At 48.8% G+C, this 26,788-nt stretch overlaps 1 protein-coding gene across 3 annotated transcripts in view; it reads left to right on the top strand.

Moving 5' to 3' along the window:
• The first annotated feature begins 730 nt into the window (after window positions 1–730).
• Window positions 731–26,788, top strand: part of H6PD (hexose-6-phosphate dehydrogenase/glucose 1-dehydrogenase) — a 52,626-nt gene continuing 26,568 nt past the window's right edge. For 2 of the 3 annotated variants that reach the window (XR_005009548.1, XM_036743417.1), the window contains exons 1-4: window positions 731–810; window positions 12,463–12,546; window positions 22,568–23,196; window positions 24,890–25,007. Coding sequence is in view for 2 of the 3 variants with exons in the window: in XM_036743417.1 (XP_036599312.1) it covers window positions 22,576–23,196; window positions 24,890–25,007 (739 nt within the window). In the remaining variant the exon portion in view is untranslated. The remainder of the gene's footprint in view (window positions 811–12,462; window positions 12,547–22,567; window positions 23,197–24,889; window positions 25,008–26,788) is intronic. The other variant, XM_036743418.1, reaches the window with a different exon arrangement.

Below are 26,788 nucleotides of genomic sequence, written 5' to 3'. Positions count from 1 at the left end.
CTGGGAGAGGAGACGGACAGTTTTTTTTATTGCTGGACTGCTCTGTTTAGCTGGCCTCCATCCAGCCTTTCTTTCTGCTTTGTAAATGTATATGTACATGTAAGTAAACATAAATACTATACATTTACAAGGGATGGGTTGCTGGCTAGGGGAGGGAAAGGAATATATCTGGGAAAGATTTCGAGCATTTTTTTCATATGACTATGTATAACTTTGATGTCTTCATCCAAAAACTGCCTGTTCATATCCTTTGACTATTTATCAGTTGGGGAATGACTCCTATTCTTATAAATTTGACAAAGTTCTATGTATATTTGAGATGAGACCCAAATCAACAACCCACCCCCCAAAAAAGATGGGAATGGGTACAAAGAGGGGGTGACGTCATTTAAAGACCCTCTATAAACGCAAGGAGAGATGCCACGTAGAGAGTATAAAACTGGTCTAGGCTCATACAGCCAATCGATCAATCAGCAATGATCAGGCGCCAGTATGGATCAGAGGCAGGACTCGAACCCACGTTCCTCTGGCTTGCAGGCCCGCTTGTCTTGGCTCTCCGTGGCAGGCCCTTGAGGCGGGGGCGGTGGGTGGGAGAATTCTCAGCCTTTGCTGGCTACTTCCCACCCGCCCGCGCGGACGAGGAGTTCAAGGGAGCCCCAAACCAAAGACTTTACCCGCAGGGCCCGCCCTCTTCTCCGGGGCCACCCTCGAGTGGGCGGGGCCAGCCCTGCCAGCTGCTGCCGCTGTCTCCAGCCGGGGCCCCCTGTGCGCGCCTTGGCCCGGGCTCCCTTGCGCTCCCGCACCCCCAGGGTGAGTACGGTCCCGGGCTGAGCGCATGCACCCTCCCCTTGCTGCGGAGGCCCGAAGATGAGCGCATCCTTAGCGGGGGGAGAGACGCCAAGGAGCGGCCTGGGGGGGAATGCAGGGAGCGGGGTGGGGCGGACCCCTCGGTTTCACGCTGGCCTTCTTGATTCTCCCACACCCAGGCGTTTGCAAAGCGAAATTGTGCTGGGAGACCTTTGCACCTGTTGGCGCCCAGGAGACCCGGCGCACTGCGCCAGAGGCTTGGACCAACCTCGCCCGGGGCTAGCTCAGAGCTGGCCTAGTTCGGGGGGTGGGGCAGCTGCCCCCAGGAGGCCGGCCGGGACTGAGGGTGGGGCCTGCCCCCCGGGCCCAATCTCAGCACCCCGAAAGTTCCCGTTATCCTTGAAAATTGAATGCCTGCCGGGTTCCCCTGTCCGTGCTAGAGACCCAGGTCTCAGGGCACTTGCTATAATTTCTTCCGTGAAATCCGTAGGCTAAGCATCAATGTACCCATCGGGGGACTGGGGACCCTCTGAGAGAGGCTTTCAGCTCTAGAGCCGAGCTGGGAGAGTGTGTGTGTGTGTGTGTGTTGGGGAGGAGAGGAAGGAACGGTCACGTGGAGAGGAAGGACCACTGGGGACAGCGCTCCCACTTCCTCCAGTCGCCCCCAGGGCCATGGACTGGAAATGCCTCCTTCCCCCCGGCCCCCACTCTCTGCACTGAATCAGCAGAATCTTTACATTAACAGTTTGATATTTCCCGAAATCCGCCGGTCCTGGCACCGATCTGGCGCTGACCGTCTCAGCCGCAGTAGGCTGCAGTCCGCCCCGTGCCCCCGGTGCCCCTGCTGTCCCTTCGCAGGCCTCCTCCCGCCAAAGGTTTTATTTATAAGCTGACCGCATGTGCGTGCTGGAGTGGATGCGTCGTCTCCCAATGATACATGAGCCTGTGCACTCCCGGTGATTAAAACGATCCCTTGGCAGGCTGGAGGAGAGCCTTTCTGTCCCATTCCCGGGCCAATGAGCGGACTCTGCAGCCTTCTGCAAACTGCAGCCCACTTCCCCTCCTCCCTGCAGCCTCCCAGCATCATCGGGTTCTGCTTCCTGTGGCGCAAACCTCGGGCCTCTTCCCGAGTGGCAGCATTTGTGAAACTAGGCCTCTTAGGGTCTGCTTGGGCCAATCCAATCCGAAGGGCATTTACTGAATGCCTACTGTATGCTTGGGCCTGGGGATACCAGCACACAGAAAGGCAAAGTGGCCTTGAGCCTCGAGAAACTTACATTCTGCCTTTGGAAAGAGCCAGATTCAAATCTTCGCCAAGCCATTTACTAGCAGCGTGACCTTGTGAGCTACTGCCTTAAGCCCCGAACCGCTCAGTTCCCTCATCACTGAAATGTAGGGGTTCGAGTAGATGACCTTCAAAGGCTCTTCCTGCTTGAAATCTACGGTCCTAAGGTGACCAAAGAAATTTACTGACTTCGCCAAGGTCCGGCAGTGATTAAGGGCCAAAGCCAGGATTCAAACTCAGCTCCTCTGCCTCCAGAGAGTAGAAAGGGCTGGCATTTCACAGGCTGCTGCTTTAGAGCTAAAAGGAATCTTAGAAGACCTGAAGTCCAGTCTCTTCATTATCTAAAAGAGGCTCAGAGGTCAAGTGATTTGAGCAGGGTCACCTAGCTAATATTTGACTTTGGGAGGATTTGAACCCAGATCCTGACTCTAAAGCCAAAGCGCTTTCCATGGTAGGACTCTGATTTTGGGTAAGGGAGCTTCAGTTTGAACCTGGGGCCTCTGACTCTGAATCCAGTATTCTTTTCCACTGACGGTTATCATCTTCTGTGCGTTGTCTGTCTTTGTAATTCTAGCAACTAGTGTTTTATTTATATATATATACATAGGTATCATATTATTATATATAATATAATATAACATAATGTAACATAATATATATTATATTATTCATGCATGCACACACATATATGTATGTGTATGTGTGTGTGTGTGTGTGTATATATATATATATATATATTGTGTGTGTTTGTTTTGGTCCTAACCTGGCATTCTTCTGTCTAGGAAACTTTCCACCAATGCAGATCATCAAATCATAGATGTCAGGGACTGCAGAGGTCACCTAGTTCAACCCTTTCATTTTACAGATGGGAGAAACTGAGGCCCAGGAGGTGACTTTCCCAAGGTCACACGGGTATCAGAGGCAGACTTTGAACTCAGGTCTTCTGACCCCAGAGTTCTTTTGCCTCTCATGTGTACCAAGATGCCTCTATTAGCAGCTTTTTAAAAAATTCTAATTAATTATTTTATAATATTAATTTAAAAAAAAGTTTAACTTCCAAATTCTCTCTCCCCCATGGAGAAGACAAGCTATATGATACCCATTATACAGAATTAGTGACTATTCTGCAATTTGTTTTGTCTTAGCTGCCTGTGATCCTGAGGTGTCACAGGGCCAATGTGCGTGTGTCTGAGTCAGGACTTGAACCCAAGTCTTCTTGACTCTGAGGAAACTGTCTATCCACTATGACAGATTGCCTCTCATTTTTAACACGATAGGAGTTTAATATCTCTTGGTTTAATTGAATTGAATGCCTGGCAGCGCTCATAGAATTTTCTGCTTCATCGTTGGCAGCTGATACTCAATTTTCCACCAATTTTAAGTGCCCCCCTGGCAATCAGCTGCTGGTGAAGTGTCCCCTTCCAGGGTAAAGGCCATCAGTCGCTGAACCGGTGCCCAGGTGCCTCTGCGGAGGTTGGAGAGCTGCAGTGTTAGCACATGGAATGATGCCACCTTGTGGCTCGTGTTCGGCTCAGGCCCTAGAACAGGTTAGGGCTGAAGGCCTCCTCTTGAGTCTGTGGAGGAAGGCACACATCATGGTGTACTCCCAGTGTGGAAACTCCCGTCATCCCAGAGTGTCATCAGTGATCGCTGCTGTTCAGCTCTGATCTCAAAGACGTATTCCAGCAATATTTTCTTATCAGAAACTCTTGCCGGACCATCTCTTTTTGTCTGTCAATTCCCAGTGTTTAGAATGTGTTTGTTGAAGTGAATTTATAGTCTTAAGGCATAGCCCAGGACACCGAGAGGTCAAGGGATTCATTTGTGGTCACACATTTTAATGTGTCTGTCCAGTCTGGGACAGGATTTGAACCCAGGTCTTCCCGAATCTGAGGCCAAAATTCTATCCACTATGCCAGTGGTTCCCAACTACAAAAATGTATTGTGACCCCCTGGGTCACATTTGTTCATACTTCTCATTTGTTCAGTCATTTTAGTCACGTCTGACCCTTTGTGACTCCATTTGAGGTTTTCTTAAAGATCCTGGAGTGGTTTACCATTTCCTTCTCCAGTTCATTTTACAGATGAGGAAACTGAGGCAAACAGGCTAGATGACTTGTCCAGGGTTACGCAGCTAGTGAATGTCTGAGGCCACATTTGATTTCAGGAAGATGAGTCTTCTTAGTCCTCTATGCACTATGGTGTCCCCAACAGCCATACTACTCATAAAATTCCGTAATTATTTACTACTTAAGGTTTAGGCAACCACCAAATAGGGACCGCCATGCTGTCTCTTGTTGGGTTGGGTTGTCCTAGTGGCCTTAAATCTGAAGGGGGGGTGATTTGAGCTCATCTAGTCCCACCCTCATTGTATAGAGGAATAAATCGAGTCCCGGAGTGAGAGAAGGAAGGACTTGCCCTCAAGGTCACAACAGTAGTAAGAAATGGGGGTGGGGCAGCTGGGTGGCACAGTGAGTAGGAACAGTCCCTAGAGTCAGGAGGACCTGAGTACAAATCCGGCCTCAGACACTTAACATACTTACTAGCTGTGTGACCTTGGGCAAGTCACTTAACCCCAATTACCCTGTCTTCCCCCCTCCAAAAAAAAAAAAAAAGATCAAAACAACAAAAAAAGAAATGGGGGAGGGGCAGGATTTGAACCTAGGTCTTCCAACTCCACATTCGGAGCTTGTTTTACAGGTCCTAGTTCCTAATTCCTATTTTCTAATTCAACAAAGCAAATATTCCTATTTCAACTGAGCAAACATTTATTACTTCAGCACCTGTCCAATGTATGCTAAGAGAGACTCATTATAGACCTAAGTCCTGCTTCTGAAGTCTATTGGCTGTGAGACCCCCGGGGAGTCGTTTAATTTGTCTCTGGCCCAGGCCACTCCCTAGGACTTTAAACCAAGAACCAGTGCTTCTTTGCTTTGGCAGGAGGAGGTACTTGTAAATTCCCCCTGGGAAATGTCCAAGGTGCTGTTAGGTTCGGGGTATGCTGAGACAACGGAAATAATCCTTGTCCTCAGGTGTCTACTGAGGGCACTCAGTGTATGCACTGATACAAAGTATTTTCAGAGCTTCTGTACAGACAAAATCAATTGCACCTCAGATAGGAAGAAAGTTATCCGATGGGAAAAAGTCTTTGTATGAAATTTCTCTGATAACGATTTAGTATCCAAGATACAGAAACAATTAATAATTACACACACGAGGACGTGTGTGTGTTTATTAAAAATTTAAAAAGAGCTCTTCCTTGTTTGTTTACTTGGAAATGGAGAGGGTGTTGTGGCTTATGCTGAGCGAGCAGGAACCTGACCCATTGGCTATACCTCCACAGCCCAAGTAAGCTGAGAAGGGAAGCAATTGTCCAGGTCCAGCATTTGGGGGTGGTTACCAGTACAACTGCCTTCCCTCCACCCCCACTCCCCCAGCTCCAGCATGACTTCCTGTTCAGGGGAAAGAAGAAAGCCCTGCCTAACCCACTTCAAAGAGAGTATCTTCAGTATTCAGTATTGATTCCAGTTGAACAGTTGAATCATATAGAAAACATCCACTACAGCACTGATGGCAGAGGAACACCTTGTGTGTATTTGTGAAGATAACTCAGGCTTTAAAAGTGAAAAAAAATTAAGTTAAATAAAATCAGATCTCCACCTAGTTCTGAGATCCCCTCACTTATTCAAGATGATTTTTCAGGCTTGGAATGCCAGTATGAAAAATGTCTCATGGAGATTCTGCTGAGCTCTGAGAGATGGAAGGACAGTGTCTTTGCTGCTGACCATTTTTACTTAAAAAAAAAAAAAACACCTGATAAGCTTCAATTTTCAACTAATTTGAAGAGTGAGAATGCTGGTAGGGAACAAATGTCAACATCAGCTTCCTGGAAAATCGGACTGATTCAAATAGCAAACACTGAAGTGGTGCTTCTCTGCTATGTAGTTTCCTGCCCCACCTCAGAAGAAAGTCATCAATTTTACAAATGAATGGGAAAAATAGAAGTTCTTCATAAATTAAAAAAAAATTAAAAAGAACAACGTATTTTTCAGGAGGAGAATTGAGAGCTGATAACTAGCTGATAACTGTGGGGGGTGGGGCAGTGAAGAAGCTGGGGATTCTAGGAGGGGAGGGGAGGAGGGAGTGCATTCCAGGCTTGAAAGAACCATGCTGCAAAGGTAGGATGTGAAATGCCACGTATGCAGAACAAACAGGGTAGTTTATGGTTTGTTTGTTTTTTACACTCAACATGCATTATCTTTGTTGTTTGCTGTTTTAAAGGTTTATTGATTTTTTTTTAACATCATGGTCACTTCCTGAAGATTTCTATCCCTCCCCACCCCCACCGATAGAACCTTCTCTTGTAACAAGCAAGTACAGTTAAGCATAATAAGTCAACACACTGATCACAGCGTATGTGCCTTTCTGCACCTGTGGTCTCCACCCTGTCTGCTGGAGGCAGGCCAGTCGGACTGGAATGGAGAACATGTGAAGGGGAGGAATAGGAAATAAGATGAGAAAGCTAGGTAGGAGCTGGTGACAGAGGACTTTAAATGCCAGCCTGAGGACTGTGTGTGTCATTCTCAAGGCAATAGGGAGCTGCTGATGGTGGAAGAGGAGGGGAGGGATGTGATAGCTGTGTGGATTGGGGAGAGTAAGAGGGTGGAAGCTGGAAATTATGATGATCCAGGCAAGAGGTAAGGAGGGCCTGAACCAGGGTGGGGGGTGTGTGTTTGGAGAGAGACAGAGACAGAGACATATGGAGACACAGAGACAAAGACAGAGAGACAGAGAGAGAGCAGAGTTTGTAGTGGTAGATTTGACAAAATCAATCAATAAACATTGATTAAGCATTTACTATGCACCAGGCACTGTGCTAAGCACTGGGGATACAAAAAAAAAGGCAAAAGACAGCCCCTGACCTCAAGGAGCTTACAGTTCTAACAGGGGAGACAACATGCAAACATATATACAGGGCAAGCTCTATACAGGTTAAATAGGAAATAATTAACAGAGGTAAGGCACTGGCACTAAGAGGGCTTGAAGAGGGCGTCCTGTAGAAGGTGGGATTTTAGTTCCGACTTACAGGAAGCCAGAGAGGTCAGTAGGTGGAGAGGAGGGGGGATGGGAGGAGTGTTCCAAGTATGGGGAGACAGGCAGAGAAAATGAGCAAAGGTTTGGAGATGGGAGATGAGGGAAAGGAAGGAGGCAAAGATGACCCTAATGTGGTGAACCTGGGTGACTGGAAGGATGGGGGTCCCTCAACAGAAGTAGGGAGTCAGGAGGGGGGATAGGTTTTATACTCTGTATGCAGATGACTGCACACGTCTAACCTATGTCAAAGCGCTTGCCTTCCCAAGGAGAGAGGAGTGGGGAGGGAAGGAGAGAGAGAAATTGGAACACAAAATTTTTTAAAATGAATGTTTAAAATTATTGTTTACCTGTAATTGAGAAAAAAAATATTAAGTATTAAAAAAGAAAATGTATACACTGTACGCAGAATGTGCTCGAGTATACCCTTTGGGCATGTGCCCTGAGGGTGGGCCAGTGATGGGTGTCGGCACAATCCCAGGCACTGACTTCTGACTCCAGATCTGGCCTGAGCATCGAGGACCAGTTTGGGAGCAGGATGAGTGAGCAGAAGGCATTCAGGCAGGCAGTTTTGAGGACATGATGTACCAGGGAGGGGGTGACAACAAGGAGGGACCTTGTGCTATGACTTTGTAATAGATGGGTTATATTTAACATCAGAAAATTCCTCAGCAGAAAAGTGTTTGTTTGGGGGTGAGCTGAGTCCCGTGTGTTTTAGGGAGCCTCTGCTCACACATTTTTCAGTGGGGAGGATGTTGCCCAGAGCCTCTGGTAAATGACCCTTTGGACAAAGACTCTCACTCGGACAGGCAGGTCTGAGGCTGTTTGGCCAAGGGCTGCAGTCATCACTACCCAAATAGAAGTGTTTGGTGATTCTCCCCCACTGCCCCCTTCCTTTCGCCTGCCCCCAGATACCCCTGTTTGTAGGTCACCATGAGAGGGAAGCAGAGACGTGCCTGTAACGCTTGGGGTCTAATCCTCTCCAGCTTCCTTATGGGCCTCCCCTGGTGACCTGCTGGTGTGTGGCCTTGCTGGCAGCTCTCACCATTGACTTGGGGCCAAACGCTGAGTCCGGGGACCCTGGCCTCCTGTGGCCATGCATGCTTGCTCTTTTTGTTTTAAAATTTAATTTATTTTTTATTTTTATTTTACAACACTCAGTTCCACAAGTTTTGGGTTCCAAATTTTCTCTCCCTCCCTCTCCTCCCCCAGCCCCCCAAGACGGCCTGTAATCCAATGTAGGTTCTACATATACCTTCACATTGAACTTATTTACATAATAGTCCAGTTGTAAAGAAGAATTATGGCCAATGGAATGAATCAAGAGAAAGAAAAAACAAAACCAAAAAAGAAGGAAAAGGAAACAAAAGAGAGAGAGCAAAAAGTTTGCCTCCGTCTGCATTCAGATTCTCTAATTCTTTCTCTGGATGTGAATTGCTTTTTCCATCATGAGTCTTTTGGAGCTGTCTTTGAACCTTGTATTGATGAGAGGAGTCAAGTCTGTCAAAGTTAGTCCTTACAGATACCGTGTGTCTATAATCGTGTATAATGATCTCCTGGTTCTGCTCCCCTCACACAGCATCAGTTCGTATAAGTCTTTCCAGGTTTTCTAAAGTCTGTCTGCTCCTCATTTCTTATAGCACAGTAGTATTCCATTACACTCATATACCACAGTTTGTTTAGCCATGCGGCCTGGTCTTGACGCCTTGCTGGGGCCCCGTATAACATGAAGGCAGAAATCATGGTTTCAAAGAAAATCATATATATACCTGAATGGTTCAGAATCACAGGATATAAGGAATTCTCTAAGTAGAAGGCAGAGGAATTAAAGCATTTATTAAGCTCCAAAGTAGCAGACCCACGGACCAATGTCCCCAGTTCCATATCCTGGTCAAAAGCTTCCAGGCCCAATAAGTCCGCCTCACAATAGTAACCAGGAGGTTACAGAAAAACATTGTGACAGTAAGCCAAATCATATTCCTATTCGTGCTTCCCCCCAATGCTAGGGCCCTCCAGTAAGAAGATTACCCACTGGCCTCAAGCCCTCACTCAGCACTTTCTGGTCTGCACATGGGTCAGTCCTGCTCTCAGTAGCACCTGCTGCTTCAGCTTCTTCTGCTTCAGCTTCTGCTGCTGCTCCTTCTCCTGCCTCCACCACGTCTCAATCTCCAAGCTGTGTTCTCTCTTTTTATACAATCGTTAGACGTCATCCAGTCGACTAGAATGTCATCTGAGTGACCAGAACCCAGGCACCCACTGGTCCCAGCAACTCCCCCCAGGACCCTGTGGGCCTCACGCCCCCATGGGCCCAGCACCCAGTAACTAGGGGTTTTGGGCCTACTTGGGAGCAAAGATATAATCAGATCTCCCTTCATGGGCCCCACCTGGAGCCTCGCCTGAAGCCTATTCAAATGGGGGGGGCAGGGAGATCTTATTTATTGATTGCCTCAACACCCAGTGAGATAGGCTGTCATCCTCAGAGAGCTGGAAGGGATTTTGGGCAATAACCAGTTCCAATCCCGTATTTTCCAATCCAGGATCAGTCATTTACCAGACGTGGTACCTTGGCCAGTCGATGGATGAGCATTTATTAAGTGCCTATTGACACAGAGTAAGTTAAGTGACTTACCCAGGATCACAAAAAGTTCTAAGCATTAGAGTCAGGATTTGAATCCAGAACCTCCGATTCCAGATCTTTCCCCATACCAATCTAATTGACTATCTCATGGCATGGGTGTATTGGAGAAAAAGCACTGGGCCTGTAATCATCTGAGGCGTGGTTTTGAATTCTGCTTCTGATACTTTATTTGACAGATCAATAAATTGAGCCTCAGAGGCACAATTACTTGGCCAAGGACACACAGTTACTAAGTGGCTTGCAGACGGTCAGGTGGGTGTTGTTGTACAGTTGTTTTGTGACCCCATTTGGGGTTTTCTTGGCAAGAATACCGGAACGGTTTGCCATTTCCTTCTCCGGCTCATCTTACAGATGAGGAAACTGAGGCAAGCAGGGTGAAGTAACTTGCCCAGGGTCACACAGCTAGGAAGTATCTGAGGTTGAATTTGAACTCAGGGATGAGACTTTGTAACTTCAGGCCTGGCATTCTATCCACTGTGCCACCTAGCTGCCCAACGGTCACATGGTCATGTTCTGTACTATCAAAGACCAGGAAAGGAGGTGGCAGCTATGTTGGGAGGTCTTTAAATGGATTTTTGTATTTGATCCTAGTGGGCAACAAGGAACCACCGGCCATTTCCAAGGAGGGGAACAAATGTCATGGTCAGATTAATTTGTCGGTTGAGCAGAGGATAGATTATAGAGAGGAAGGGCTAATCCTAGTTTAGGCCCTTTTGAGCTGTGTGGCCCTGGGCAAGTCTCTTCACCTCCAAGAGCTCGGTTTCCCTGTCTGCAAAATGGGAATGAGAATGCTTGTACCCATTCCATTGCATAGCTAGTCTGAGGAAATCGAGTTGATGAAACATCAAAAAACGATTAAGCGCCTCTTATGGGGCGAGCACTGTGTTAGGCACCCAGAATGCAAAGCTAAAAAGTAAAACCAATAAACTTGAAAATGCTGAAGAAATGGCAGTGGCCCCGTTTTCAACCTGTGAAACTACTCTTTGATTTCTCTCTGTACAGCATGTCCTTGGGTGTCTTAAGGAGCCAGGCTTGGGCTCTCTCCACTGACGCAGATTGGGACCTTTTGATGCTTTAGCCGAGTTTTGAAGCCAAAAACTCCATCATAACACATCCAATCTTCTGGTGGCCAGTCTCTCCAGCCAGAGCTCAGCCGCAACTTGCCAAGACTGTGCCCAAGGCCTTTCTGGCCTGGTGGGACTTGTCTAGAACTTGGGCCCAGCTGGCATTGCTTTGGAGAACCTGGGGTCACCTCCACTGCTGAGGGGAGGGTCTGGCAGGAAGACCCTCTGAACAACCCCATCCTGCCTTTACAGGGCAAGGCCAGCATGCGAATCCAGGCTCAGCCATTTACCAGAGATGGTACCTTGACGGGTCAATCGATGAGCAATGATTAAGCACCTACTGGCACAGTAAGCGCTTAATAAATGTTGGTTGGTTTGTTGGTGGCAAAGTGCTGCTATCATTTGTGCTCAGTTTCCACATCTGTAAAATGAGAGATTTGGAATAGAGGGCTGCTGAGACCCCCTAGGGGCGGCTAGGTGGTACCATAGTGCGAAGTCCCCGGCCTGGAGTCCGGAAGCCTCATCTTCCTGAGTTCAAATCTGGCCTCAGACACATCCTAGCTGTGTGACCCTGGGGAAGTCACTTCACCTGTTACCCTTAAACTAACCTAGCCCTACCTAGTCTGTTATCTCCAGGTAGCCTTCAGCTACTTCCCACCCATAATCCTATTCTCTTGATTCCAGGAGTCTGACCTTTCCCCGGTCTCATCAAGCTCCTCATTAGAGTCCTCAAGACCCCCCCCTAAACTCCTCCTCCCATCACCCCTGGACCACCCTAGATCCCTCCCACAATCTTTGAGTATATAAGTTTCATCTTCTCTCCATGAAGGTGCTCAGATTCCATCTAGCGCAGATGGAATCTGGCCCACTTGTGAAAACAAGTGTCACAAAGGGTGAGATTTCTCAGGACAAGCCATTATGGCGAACCTGCAATAAACTTTGTATTTCTTTGGCTGTGAGAAGACTTGAGTCGAATTCAATCGAGCAGGACCGGGTGTGTTGGTATTTTGGGGTCTCAAGCACCCCTAAAAACATATGGTTCCCTGACCTCATCAGGAACACCTGGCATCTTCAGTGGGAGCTTCCTTACCTGGGAGCATCTCAGACCAAAGAGATCGCTGGTTTAGTCCCCATCTCTGAAACTGAAGCTTCCACGACTATTGTCAAAGGCAGGACCCTAGCCCTCATAGTTACTGTGCCTGTCTCTCAAAGCTTATCTTTTCCCCCCAAAAGCCATAAAATGTTTGGTATTTCACTCCTGAGCACCCTTTAAAAATTCCAGGGCCAAATGAGGGATTTAACAGAAAACTCCCTGCCTTCCTTCCTCTCCCGTCACCCTCCCTGCTTAGGCAGACTGAAAGGGCAGTGGGGTGGGGGTGGGGAGCTGACAACCAGAGGCGGGGTCCAGCTGTACCCTCCTCTCTCAGCCCCTCCCTTGCTCGGAATGAAGCCTGGGATCTATTTCCTCATCCAGTCTACCAGAAATGGCTCTGTTGGCCAGGGCTTCTGTTTGGTCATCCGTTGTTCAGAGAAAGTTTCAGATCTAGCGACCTGTTGCCCTCTGCTTCTCTCACCAGGGAGAGCCGAGGGGAGAAGCAAAGGTGAACCCCGTCCAGAGCCTAGACCCCTTGGGAGCCTGGCAGATCCCCATCCTCACAAAGGTGAGTCTGTTCCCCAAAAACATGCACGGGGTTTGTCAAGCCCAAGGTAGGAGGAGAGAAAACTTCCCAGGATTCTCTAGGGAAACAGGAATCAATACTAGTCATTGTGTTTTAGAGATAAGGACCCTGGCTCCTGAGGCAGGACCTGGATTGACATCCCACCTGTGTAAACTTGTAGAAAACACTTAACCTCCATGAGCTTTGGTGGTCTTATCTATGATGTAAGGGGGTTGGACTAGGTGGGCTCTGGGGTCTGTTTCAGCTCTAGGCCAATGATTTCATGATTTAGAGCTCGAAAGGTCCTCAGATATCCTCTTCTACAGTTGACTTAACAATGACTTGTCCAAGGTCACCCAGCCAGTTGCAAAGTCAGAATCTTTACTCAGTGCAGCCTCCTCCTACATTACTCCTTTTGTGACCCCGGGCAGGTCACTTAATAATAATCCTATCTAACGTTTATAGTTTTGTTGTTGAGTCGTTTCAGTCATATCTGGGGATGTTTGTTGTTCGGTCATGTCCGACTCTCCATGACTCCATTTGGGCAATGGTTTGCCATTTCCTTCTCCAGCTCATTTTACAAATGAGGAAACTGAGGCAAACAGGTTAAGTGACTTGCCACACAGCTAGCAAGTATCCAAGATTGGATTTGAATTTGGTCTTCCTGACTCCAGGCTTGGTGCCACCTAGATGGCTGCTTTCCATGCCTAGAATGAACTCCCTCTTTACCTTCAACTTCTAGAATCTCTAGTTTTATTCAAAGCTGAGCTTAAATTCCAAGCCCTCCCAGAGGCCTTTCTTGATTCCCTCCCTCCCACCCCAAACTGTCAGTGTCTCTCCTGCCCCAAATTTGTTTTTATCTTTTATTTATATTCCATGTATTTAACTGTGTCCATGTTATTTTCTCCGATGGAGTGTAAGCCCTTTGAGGGCAGGAATTATTTATGTCTTTGTATCCTGAGAGCAGGGCCTCTTAACCGTTTTTCGTGCCCTGGGTTCCCTATGGACCTCTTCACATAATCAAGTTTTTAAATGCATAGAGTAAAATTATAGAGTATGTAAAACAGAAGGTAGCTATGTGGTGCCATAGTGCACAGAGAGCTGGGCCTAGAGTCAGGAAGACTCATCTTCCTGAGTTCAAATCCAGCCTCAGGCACTTCCTAGCTATGTGACCCTGGGCAAGTCACTTCACCCTGTTTGCCTCCCTTTCCTCATCTGTAAAATGATCTGGAGAAGGAAATGACAAACCACTTCTCTGTATCTCTGCCAACAACATCCCGAATGAGGTCGCAGAGATGTTAGACACGACTGAGACAACTCAAGGATAACCACAACCCAGATAACATAGGGTTACAAAGGAGATGAAAGAATGACATGACCTTTTCCCCTGACAAGCCCTTAGCCCCCCTGAGCTCTATCCACGGCTTTCTCCTGTAGATTGTGAGCTCCCTGAGGGCTGCCGTCTTTTGCCTTTTTTGGCTTCTTCAGCACTCAGGGCCTAGTTACTCAGTAGTAACAAAGTAACAAAGTAACAAACCTTGATGACCGTTTGATTGGTTGGTTCGTTGAGATCCTCCAAGGGCCCTTCCAGCCTTAAATCCTTGGTTTTCTGTTGCTCCTTGAAACTGGCATTGAGAAATGTGAAGGGTCTCATCCGGGGTCACTTGTTCGCAGCAGAGCGAGAGGCCTGACCAGCAGAGGAGTGGCTGTGCATCGAGCCACAGCCGTATTATGATTTCAGATTTGCTGAATCATCCCTTTGGGGTGATTTTGTCTTGGCCTGGTTTCCCAGTCTTTTATTTAGATTTTTTTGCCCCATTGGGTAGGTGATGAGTGGGATTAAGCACTCGCTTCACCAGGGGAATTCTTAAGGGGATTTTTGGAAAGAGCAAAGTCCTTCTGCAATATTAATAGTCACAGTCTTTTCATAGAGATCATGGAGCTGGGAGGGCCATTAGAACACAGGATGTCAGAGCTGGGAGGGCCTTAGAACCCAGGATGTCAGAGCGGGGAGGGCCTTAGAACACAGGATGTCAGAGCTGGGAGGATCCTTAGAACACAGGATGTCAGAGGTGGGAGGGCCCTTAGAACACAGGATGTCAGAGCTGGGAGGGCCCTTAGAACATAGGATGTCAGAGCTGGGAGGGCCCTTAGAACACAGGATGTCAGAGGTGGGAGGGCCCTTAGAACACAGGATGTCAGAGCTGGGAGGGCCCTTAGAACATAGGATGTCAGAGCTGGGAGGGCCCTTAGAACACAGTTTGTCAGAGGTGGGGGGGCCCTTAGAACACAGAATGTTAGAGCTGGGAGGGCCCTTAGAACACAGGATGTTAGAACTGAGAGGGTTCTTAGAACAGATTGTCAGAGCTGGGAGGGGCCTTAGAACATAGGATGTCAGAGCTGGGAGGGCCTTAGAACACAGGATGTCAGAGCTGGGAGGGGCCTTAGAACACAGGATGTCAGAGCGGGGAGGGCCCTTAGAACACAGGATGTCAGAGCTGGGAGGGCCTTAGAACACAGGATGTTAGAGCTGGGAGGGCCCTTAGAATCCAGGATGTCAGAGCTGGGAGGGCCCTTAGAACACAGGATGTCAGAGCGGGGAGGGCCTTAGAACACAGGATGTCAGAGCTGGGAGGGCCCTTAGAACACAGTTTGTCAGAGGTGGGGGGGCCCTTAGAACACAGAATGTTAGAGCTGGGAGGGCCCTTAGAACACAGGATGTTAGAACTGAGAGGGTTCTTAGAACAGATTGTCAGAGCTGGGAGGGACCTTAGAACATAGGATGTCAGAGCTGGGAGGGCCTTTAGAACACAGGATGTCAGAGCTGGGAGGGCCCTTAGAACATAGGATGTCAGAGCTGGGAGGGCTCTTAGAACACAGTTTGTCAGAGGTGGGAGGGCCCTTAGAACACAGAATGTTAGAGCTGGGAAGGCCCTTAGAATACAGGATATCAGAACCAGGAGGGCCCTTAGAACACAGGATGTCAGGGCTGGGAGGGGCCTTAGAACATAGGATGTCAGAGCTGGGAGGGCCCTTAGAACACAGGATGTTAGAACTGAGAGGGTTCTTAGAACAGACTGTCAGAGCTGGGAGGATCCTTAGAACACAGGATGTCAGAGCTGGGAGGGCCCTTAGAACACAGTTTGTCAGAGGTGGGAGGGCCCTTAGAACACAGAATGTTAGAGCTGGGAGGGCCCTTAGAACACAGGATGTTAGAACTGAGAGGGTTCTTAGAACAGACTGTCAGAGCTGGGAGGATCCTTAGAACACAGGATGTCAGAGCTGGGAGGGCCCTTAGAACACAGGATGTCAGATCTGGGAGGGCCCTTAGAACACCGGATGTTAGAGCTAGGAGGACCCTTAGAACACAGAATGTTAGAGCTGGGAGGGCCCTTAGAATACAGAATATCAGAGCCGAGAGTATGCTTAGAACACAGGATGTCAGAGCTGGGAGGGCCCTTAGAACATAGGATGTCAGAGCTGGGAGGGCCCTTAGAACACAGTTTGTCAGAGGTGGGAGGGCCCTTAGAACACAGGATGTCAGAGCTGGGAGGGCCCTTAGAACTAGGATGTCAGAGCTGGGAGGGCCCTTAGAACACAGTTTGTCAGAGGTGGGAGGGCCCTTAGAACACAGAATGTCAGAGCTGGGAGGGCCCTTAGAACACAGGATGTTAGAACTGAGAGGGTTCTTAGAACAGACTGTCAGAGCTGGGAGGACCCTTAGAACACAGGATGTCAGAGCTGGGAGGGTCCTTAGAGCACAGGATGTTAGATCTGGGAGGGCCCTTAGAACCCAGGATGTCAGAGCGGGGAGGGCCTTAGAACACAGGATGTCAGAGCTGGGAGGGCCCTTAGAACACAGAATGTCAGAGCCGAGAGTATGCTTAGAACACAGGATGTCAGAGCTGGGAGGGCCCTTAGAACACAGAATGTCAGAGTTGGGAGGCCCCTTAGAACACAGGATGTCAGATTTGGGAGGGCCCTTAGAACAGAGACTGTCAGAGCTGGGAGGACCTTGCCAAAGAAATCATCGTCACATCCAGCCCCTTCATTATGTCCAAAGCAGGGCAGTGATTTTGCCCCTGGTCCCTCTGGTCGCTGATAGTGCCCTACAGGCCTGGAGCCTAGGTCTCCTGGTTCCCAGGCACTGACTTGTTCTGTTTCCCTTTGCAGAATTTGAATAGGTTTTTGTATACAGCTTCTAGCCAGCAGTGTACCTCCCCCTTCTCCTGACCCCCCCAGTAGCTGGCCAGGGTGGGGCCAGAGGGGTGGGTGAGGCTGGGCTTCAGGAAGGGAACCTGTGAGCTTGGCTCTGTCAGGAAGTTAGACATCCCAAAGGCTGGCCCCTTAGCTCCCTCCCTCCCTTGCTCAGCACTGACCTTGGAGCTCGTTTAGCTGCCTTCTTTTCCTGATGCTCTCTTGGTCTTGCTTTTTGACCATGAGCAAGTCTTTTTTCCTTCATGCCTCAGTTTACCTCCCCTATACCAAATAGATGTTAAGGTAATTTGGGGTGGGGGGAGAAGGCACTGGCAGCTAGAGGGACCAGGAAAGACTTCATGTAGAAGGTAGCACTAAGTTGGACTCTGAAGGAAGCTGAGGATTTATAAGAGGTGCCCAGGGGGAGTGTTCCAGCCTGGAGGGATGGTTGGTTCATAGGCTCAGCGATGGACGCTGCCGAGTCCTGTTTGAGACCAGTATTTGTAGACTCATCATCTCCCATTAGCATATGGGCTTCTGGAGGACCAGCACTGTGTTTTTAACTTTCTTTGTGTCTCCAGTGATAGGCACACAGTAAGAGCTTAATAAATGCTTGTTAATCCATCAGTTTATTGTAGATGAGGACTTCCTGGGAAAAGCCTTTGCTTGGTTTCACCCTTCCCCACCCCTCCCCCTCCTCCAGGCAGTTGGGGTTAAGTGACTTGCCCAGGGTCACAGCTAGTACGTGTCCAGTGTCTTGAGGCCACATTTGAACTCAGGTCCTTCTGATTTCAAGGCTGGTGTTTTATGCACTGTGCCACTTATCTGCCTCCTCCTCTTTTTTTTTAAACAAATACTTAGGGGCGACCAGGTGGCACAGTGGATAGAGCACTAGCCCTGAAGTCAGAAGGACCTGAGTTCAAATCCTCCCTCAGACACTTACTAGCTGTATGACCTTGGGTGAGTCACTTAACCCCGATTGCCTCTAAATAAACAAATAGTTATTGCTGTATTTTGTTTTTATAACATTGACATTTTCCAATGTGTCTCCTCTGACTCCTCCATCTCCTCTGTCTCCCAGAGAGCCATCTCTTATAACAAAGAATTAAAAAAAGATGGGAAAAAACCAGTTCAGCAAAAGTAACCTACATTCAAAAAATTCTGATATTATATGCAGTGTCCCATTTTCCTGGCCCCCCCACTTCTGCAAAGCACTGGGGGGTGGGCAGGCAGGTAGGGAAGGAGGTGTGTGGCTCTGTCCATACCACATCCCAGGGCCGCGAAACAACTGTTCAGAGATCAGGAGGCCTTCTCCCGCTATAGAAGAACCTCTTGGTCTAAAAAATTAATGACATTTAGACCTGAAAGGCCTGGATAGATTTTAGGGGGTCTCTGAATTTGGGTGGGGAAAAACCAATTTTCACTAATGTCTGACATTTAGTATTTCCTTCAGTTATTTATAAACATTGTTCTGAGAGGGACACACACACACCATATTGACCAGACTGCCAGAGGGATCGATGACGCAAAGATGGTTAAGAGCTCCAGCTTTAGAGGTCACCAAGTTAATTTAATTCAGTCCGATGTGCATTTATGAAGCACCCACTGTGGGTTAGGCCCTATTTATTCATGAAGCACCCACTGTGGGCTAGGCACCATTTATTTATGGAGTACCCACTGTGGGCTAGGCACCATTTATTTATGAAGCACCCATTGTGGACTAGGCACCATTTATTTATGAAGCACCCACTGTGGGCTAGGCACCATTTATTTATGGAGCACCCACTGTGGGCTAGGCACCACTTATTCATGAAGCACCCACTATGGGTTAGGCACCATTTATTTATGAAGCACCCACTATGGGCTAGGCACCATTTATTTATGAAGCACCCACTGTGGGCTAGGCACCATTTATTTATGGAGCACCCACTGTGGGCTAGGCACCACTTATTTATGAAGCACCCACTGTGGGCTAGGCACCACTTATTTATGAAGCACCCACTGTGGGCTAGGCACCATTTATTTATGGAGCACCCACTGTGGGCTAGGCACCACTATGATGCACCCACTGTGGGCTAGGCACCATTTATTTATGAAGCACCCACTGCGGGCTAGGCACCATTTATTTATGAAGCACCCACTATGGGCTAGGCACCATTTATTTATGAAGCACCCACTATGGGCTAGGCACCATTTATTTATGAAGCACCCACTGTGGGCTAGGCACTATTTATTAAGTACTGACTGAGATTCAGAGGTTGGGCTCCTCTCTGTGGAGAGGCTTAATCTTTCCCAATGCTTTTGTTCTGTCTTCCCCTTGGTCAGTGTTTAAGAAAGGGGCAGGGGAAAGGAGGGATCATTGAGGCAGCGCCCCCAACCTCTTCATCCATACCCTTCTCTTTACCCCAACCTCAATAGATGAGTGGCATTACCATGTCTGCCTGCACCCCATTCCTTGGACCTCTGCAGGTTTCCCCTCTAGTGATCCCTCTGCCTTGGAGAGAAGGAAAAACCTGCAAGGTCAGTAAGGAGACAAGCAGAGAGGGGAAAGAAAAAACACCACCACTCCCAGAATAGCCAGGAGAAACAACAGCAGCGGCTGCCAGATGGCAGACGCAGGGCAGAGCCTCGGTGCACGTTCACCCGGCTGCCCGGTGGCCAAGGGGCTGCAGGGCCCTTGTTCCCAGCCAGGGCTCCAGCACCTTGGAGAGAGGAAGTGGGGTGAGTGCTTATGGCTGCAGGGTCCCCAGAGGCTCATCCAGAATGGAGCTGGTGAGCCCTAGCTGCTACTGCTTGGGTTTTCCTTTTATTGATGTCTTTTGTTTTAACCGTCCCCTGCATTTTCTAATATAGCCCTCTGCCTCCCCCACCCACCCCTTATGGGCTAGGGACTGGACCTTGATTCCATTGAGAGAGGGGGCTCCTGAATGAGGAAAATCCCTCCACCCGTGAGGGTTGGCATCTTCTAGGGCAACTTATGATCTTAGAAATTTGTGTAAGAGGATTGAGACGTGATCAGGATTATTTAGCTGGTAGAATCTGAACTCAGGTCTTGGCTTCAAGGCCAGATCACATCACTTATGATTAAAGAATAACTCAGGGGCAGATGGGCAAAGTGGAAAGAGCACTGGCACTCAAGTCAGGAAGACCTGAGTTCAAATCTGGCTTCAGACACTAGCTGTGTGACCTTGGGCAAGTCGTTTAACCCCAACTGCCTCCAAAAACCCCCAAACTCAGCAGAATTAACACTCCCCCACATACTCTTCAGTACAGAGACACTGGCCTCCTTGGTGTTTCTGGAATAAGACACCCCACAACACATTCTATCTCCAGCTCCAGGCATTCTCTCTGGCTGCCCTTCCTCCATCTCCTATCTCCCATCTCCCACCTCTGGGCCTTTGCTTCTACAATCTCCCGTGCCTGGAATGCTCTCCTTCCTCATATCTATCTCCCAGCTAAAATCCCATCTTCTACAGGAAGCCTTTCCCAGTCCCCTTTAATGTTGGTGCCTTTCCAGTGTTCGGTATCTCCAGTTAATTTTGTATACATCTTGTTTATACATAGTTTTCTCCATTAGACTGGGAGCTCCTTGAGGGCAAGGGCTGTCTTTTGCCTTTCGTCATCTCCCTGGCACTTAGCACAGTGCCTAGCACATAGTAGGTAGTAAATAAATGTTTATTTACCGACACCAACCAAAGTTAGACCATATATGCAGTATTCCACACCCATAGTCCCCCACCTCTGGAAAGAAAGGAGCATTTATTAAGCACCTACTGGATGCTAGGCACTGTGCTAAGTGTTGAGGATGCCTTTCATGTATTCCTTTAAAAGTCATTTATTAAGCACCTACTAGATGCCAGGCACTATACTAACTGTTGAGTATTCCTTTCATACTTTCCTTTGCTAGGAATTTATTAACTGTCAGCTCTATGCCAGGTCATCTACCGTATGCTGAGTGCTAGGGATACTTTCATTCCTTCATTCAAGCATTTATTAAGCACTTATTGTGTACTACTTGCTGTGCCAGACTCTAGAGAATACAAAGACAAAAGCAAAACAGTGTCTCAAGGAATATACATTCTAATAGGGGAGACAATTTGTTCTTAGGGATTCGGGAGATTTCAGTTGTTTTTCAGTCATATCTGACTCTATGATCCCATTTGGAGTTTTCTTGGCAGAGATACTAGAGCGGTTTGCCATTTCCTTCTCTGGTTCATTTTACAGATGAGGAAACTGAGGTAAACAGGGTGAGGTGACTTGCCCAAGGTGACATAGCTAGTAAGGGCCTGAGGCTGAATTTGAACCCAGGACTTCCTGACGCAAGGAAGGCACTCTATCTACTGCGCCCCCAGCTGTCAAATTTCCATCTGTTTGCTTTCTGTGTGTTTGTACATCCCAATCCATAGTAAGGGGCAGCTAGGTGGGACTAATGTGGTGGTCCAGTCCTGTGAGTAGAGAGAGGGAATGGATTCAGGAGAGGTAAGGGATAGAAAAACACAAGATTTGGCAACTCATTGGACACGGAGGAGTTCGTATCCTCGTTCTGCTTAACTGTGCAGACAAGTCTGTTTAACTTCTTTGGGACTCTGTTTACTCATCTGTAAAGTGGAGGCTTTAGAGCAGATGGCCTCCGAGGTCTTTCCTACTTCCAGATCTGTGAGCCTTTGAGTGACCTCTTCTCTGGGACTCTCTTTGCTTATCTGTAAAGTGGGTGAAACTTCATAGTCTTTATCCCATCCAGGTTACTCCCACTCCTGCCCTCTGCTACAGCCTGGCCTGCTTGCTGGTGATCCCCATCCATCTCCCACCTCTGGGCCTTTGCTCCTGAAGTCCCCCATGTCTGGAAGGCTCTCCTTCCTCATTTAAGCTTCTTGGAATCACCAACTTTAAGACTCAACTCAAGTGTTATCTCATCTAGGAGGCCTTCCCTGAACCCTCCCAGTCATCATTGCTTCCTGAAATGACTTTAGATATGTTTGGGGGATGTTTTCTAATTATTTAACTGTGTGCCTGTTGCCCTCCCCCTCTACCCCTCACCACAGTGGAATGTAAGCATCTTGAGGGCAGGGGTTATTGCATTTTTATTTTTGTCCTCTGCCTCTAAATCCTGTGCTCTTTTCACTACATTGTGAATGGCCCTTAGAGCAGGGAATGTCAGAGCTGGGAGCGCCCTTAGAACACAGGAGGTCAGAGCTAGGAGGGCTCTTAGAACAGGAAATATCAGTCACAAGACCCTTTCTTCTGAGTCATGCTTTGTCTCAGGGCCCCTCAGTTTTCCCTACCCTCGTTCTTGTCTTTTTGCCCTGGCATTTGGGTTGGTGCATGGCCACTGTATAGCTGGGCAGAGCCTGACTTTGGAATCAGGATTTGCATGAATTCTGTCTTTGCTCTTATCTGCCTGTGGACCCTTGAACAAGTGACTCTGTGCCTCTGGCCTTCTGTTTCCTCCTGTGTGCAATGAGAGGTTTGGGCCTGATGACCTCAGTCCCTCGTTGCCCACTGCTGCCTGCCTGCCTCTTTCTCTTGCCTGGCACAGTCTCTGCCGGGGCAGCACCCAGCCTGTGACCCTTCCAGTGACCACCTTCTCTGCCTCCTGCAGACATGAGCTTTGCCCCAGGCTGAGCTGGAGCCAGCCTGCTGCTGAAGGCAGCCCTCCTCAGCATGCTGGAGGCTGGAGTCTGGAGGGATTTTCCGGGTAATAAAGTGGTTATAGAAGACATGTCAAAGTTTTCCACCAGGCAGGAGATGCTGGGATGTCAGCAAGAACTCGAGCCAAGCGTCTGATCTTTTCTTGTTTAATGTCTTTTCGTGTCCCCTCACTCCCTAGGGCTCAAGATGCTGAGGATTGTCATCTGCACCGCTGCTATCCTGGGGTCAGTCTTAGCCCAGGAGCCCCGAGGCCACGTCTCCATCATCCTCCTGGGAGCCACGGGGGACCTGGCCAAAAAGTACCTGTGGCAAGGACTGTTCCAGCTCTACCTGGACGAGGCAGGCAACGGCCACAGCTTTAGCTTCCATGGGGCCGCCCTGACCCCGCCCGAGCAGGGGCAGCAGTTCATGACCCAGGCCCTGGAGAAGCTCTCCTGCCCCTCAGATGTGCCTCCAGAGCGCTGTGCCCAGCTCAAGGGGCAGTTTCTGCAGCTGAGCCAGTACCGGCAGCTGCTGACAGCTGAGGACTATGTGACCTTAAGGAAGGACATCGAGGCCCGGCTCCAGCAGGACGGGCTTCGAGAGTCTGGAAGGATCTTCTACTTTTCGGTACCTGCCTTTGCCTACGCCGATATCGCCCAGCGTATCAACAGCAGCTGCCGGCCGGGCCCAGGAGCCTGGCTGCGCGTGGTCCTGGAGAAGCCCTTCGGACATGACCGCCGCTCGGCCCAGGAGCTCTCCAAAGAGCTGGGGACCTTCTTCCGAGAGGAGGAGATGTATCGTGTGGACCACTACCTTGGCAAGCAGGTGAGAGGCAGAGGGTGGCCCGCGGGGGTTAGAGCTCTCCTGGCTGGGCTGCTTGGCCACTGTCTCTGTTCCCAGTCAGAGCCAGTTTGGGTGAGTGTCTTGGAACATATCTCTTCCCCCTTCTGGTCCTCCAACCTTTAAAGTTGTGTGATCCATATTGTTTGCCTTCTCAGCAGGTGTGAGGAGAAGTGGGAGGGGCAGAGGGAGAGAATTTGGCGCTCAGAATAAATGTTAAAATGCAAATATGTAGATATTTATACTAATATAGAATACATGTATAATACATATAGATGGCAATGGAGGATAATACACATATTTATCATATATATGTATTATATACATATATGTATTATGTATTGTATATGTAACATGATATATGTATTACATCGCTGGGTGGTACAGTGGCCTCAGACATGAAGTAGCTGTGTGACCCTGGGTAAGTCACTTCACCCTGCTTGCCTCAGTTTCTTCTTCTGTAAAATGAGCTGGAGAAGGAAACGGCAAACCACTTTAGTATCTTTGCCAAGAAAACTCCAAACGGCGTCACCAAGAAACGACTGAACAATAACAAAATGCTTCGTCTATGTGACATAATGTGTGCGTCTATGCATGTTTGTGTGTACACACACACTCTCATACACACACATCTTATGATACATCTTAAGAACAGGGACTTTCTTCCTTCGTGTCCTCAGGACCCAGCGCAGCGCCTGCTACAAAGGGTCATAAGGGTCATTATAGGTTACCTATGCCTCCTCCTCATTTTACAGGTGAGGAAACTGAGGCCACCTAGCATTCTTCGCCACACTAGAGATAGGGAGCTGGCCTTGGAGCTGGGGAGACCTTGGTTCAAATGCTGCCTCTGACACACATTGTCTCTGTGATTCTGAGTGATTTAAGGTGTCTGGGCTTGAAGTCGGGAAGACCTCAGATACTTCCTAGCTGTGTGACCCTGGGCGAGTCACTTAACCACCGCCTGCCTCAGTTTCTTCAGCTGTACAATGGGGGTAATAGGAGCGCCTACCTCCCAGGGTGGTTGTGAGGATCAAATGAGATAACGATTGTAAAGCGCTTAGCACACAGTGTCTGGCACATAGTAGGTGCTTAATAAGTACTTTTTTTCCTTCCCCTCTCTCTTCAGCTCCTCAATGCGCTAGGCAACTGGCTCAGACACTAAGTGGGAGAGAGTGGTTGTGGGCTGTCAGCAGTCTGGATCCCCTCAAGAAGAAAGGAAAATAGAAAACGGAATGTGTAAAGGAGAGTGTAGGGCTGGCCTTGGGAAGTTGGGTGATCGCAGGGAAAGGGGGCTGACTGGAGGCGGAGAACTTGGGGTCCAATTCAATCTCTGCTGTTTGCTACCTGGATCATCTTGGATGAATCTCACGCTCCTAAGAAGCAGGGTTGACACTGGCCATGTGAGCCCTTAATTTCTCAGCACCCCCAAGGATCTAGAAGTGACAGATGATTAGTCTGCATTGGTAGAGGGTATTTCCACACTGGGAGTTCCCTTCGCTGATGCCATCATCAGACCAGACCAAGAGAACAAGGTCAGGTCTCATTGTTAGTAAGATTTGTCCTGACCTTCTACCTATCCCTCATCCAATCCAATTGACCGTCCTCAGGTGGGAAATCAGGAGGACTGAGGGGGCTTTCCATGGACGTGGTGAACTTGGCCCCTCTTCTCTCCCAATAGGCAGTGGCCCAGATCCTGCCCTTCCGAGACCGGAACTGGAAATCCCTGGACCGACTCTGGAACCGGCACCACGTGGACAGGGTAGAGATTGTCATGAAGGAGACGGTGGATGCAGAGGGTGAGTGAGCAAGGAATGGAGAGAGAGGGAGGGAGTGGAAACGCCTCTGGCTCTCCCCCTTAACCCAAGTCTCTGGCTGGTGGTGCGTGGGAACCAGGAGCCTGGATGGTTGACTTTACACCCTCACTTTACAGCTAAGGAAACTGGCAGAGATTAAGTGAGTGGCCCAGGGTCACACAGCTAATAAATAAATGAAGCGAGATTCGAATTCAGGTGTTCCAGGGCTTGGGCAGCTGGGTAGCATGGTGGATAGAGCACTGGGCTTGGAATCAGGAAGACTCATCTTCAAACACTTAGTAGCTGAGTGACCCTGGGCAAGTCACTTAACCCTGCTTGACTCAATTTCTTCATCTCAAAATGAACTGGAGAAGGAAGTGGCGAACCACCCCAGTGTCTTTGCCAAGAAAAGCCCCGAATGGGGTCACAAGCTGTCAGGCACTACTGAAATGACCCAACAACAACAGCTCCAGCGCTCTGACCACTGTGCCACCCAGCTGCCTAAGAGAGACAGAGCTTGCAGGAAGAGGGAGAGGATCATCCCTTATCTGAAGTATTGCGTACGGTGCTGAAGGATTCATTTTAGGAAGGACAGCGATAAGATGGAGAATTTCCAGAGCAAGGTAACCAAGACGGCCAGGCCATGTGAGGAAAGGAACTGGGGATTTTGATCCCGGAGATAAAGAAGCTCAGGAGAGACACCTAAGGTGTGTCTTAGCAGCAACTAGCTTGGCTCCAGGAACACCATCCCCCACCACTACCTTCCCACCCCTTCAGATCACCTGAAATCTCCTCACCACCCACACTGACTCAGGTTGGACATAACTTGGCACATTCTCAACAAGGCCTCTCCCTCCAAAGGCCTCCTTTATAGCAGGCTTACAGCCTTCCTGCTAACTTCATTTTCCTATAACCCCAGAGCCTGGGTACCCACCTGCCCCCACCCCCCCAATCCCCCCACCCCTGTCTCCCCCACCCTTTCCATCTTTCTTTTTGTTTGGTCTTCCCCATTAGACCATCCTCGAGGCAGGGACTATCTTTTTTTCTTATTTGTATATCCAGCTCTTCGCACAGTACTTGGCATACAGTAGGCACTTAATAAATGTATATTGAATTCTTTGCGTCCCCAGCCCTTAGCACAGTGCCTGGCACGTAGTAAATGGTGATGATTGCTGATTGATTTGAACTGAAAGGCTGGTCTGTGGCAGAGGGCTCAGCCTCGTTCTTCTGCTCACCCCAGGAGAACAGAACCAGGCATGATGAGGTACAGCAGCAAAGATGCCGATTTCAGCTTGGCTTCAGGACAGACTTCCAAACAGTCACAGTTGGCCCAAAGTAGAACGATCTGCCTGGGGAGAGGAGGGCTTCAGGCTGAGCATATGACAGAGGATTTACCACAGATTACTGGATGGCTGCTGAGCTTCTAGCAACACAAAATTCAGTGATTCTCTGCTTCAAACTGGAAGAGGTAGAGCTGGTCCATGACTCCAAACCTAGCTGTCTTTCCCCTATACTTCACGTCTTCCCATAAAGAATCGAGAGATGGCCGCTTTCCCCCAATACTCGGGGGAGGCCTCCTTCTAGGTCTTTGGAAATCCGTGGATACCAGCTTCTGACTGCTGCCAAGGGAAGCCTCAAAGGACCCAGCCTGCAGTGCTCTGAGGGCTATTGTGAGGATCAAACGAGTTAATGATTATAAAACACCTAGCACAGTGCCTGGCACGTAGTAGGCACTTAACAGATGCTCATTCCCCCCCTCCCAGTCCAAGATTGAGTTACCATTT

Source organism: Trichosurus vulpecula, chromosome 2 (genome assembly GCF_011100635.1).
Source record: "Trichosurus vulpecula isolate mTriVul1 chromosome 2, mTriVul1.pri, whole genome shotgun sequence".
NCBI lineage: Eukaryota > Metazoa > Chordata > Mammalia > Diprotodontia > Phalangeridae > Trichosurus > Trichosurus vulpecula.
This window is presented reverse-complemented; position numbering and strand designations above follow the sequence as displayed.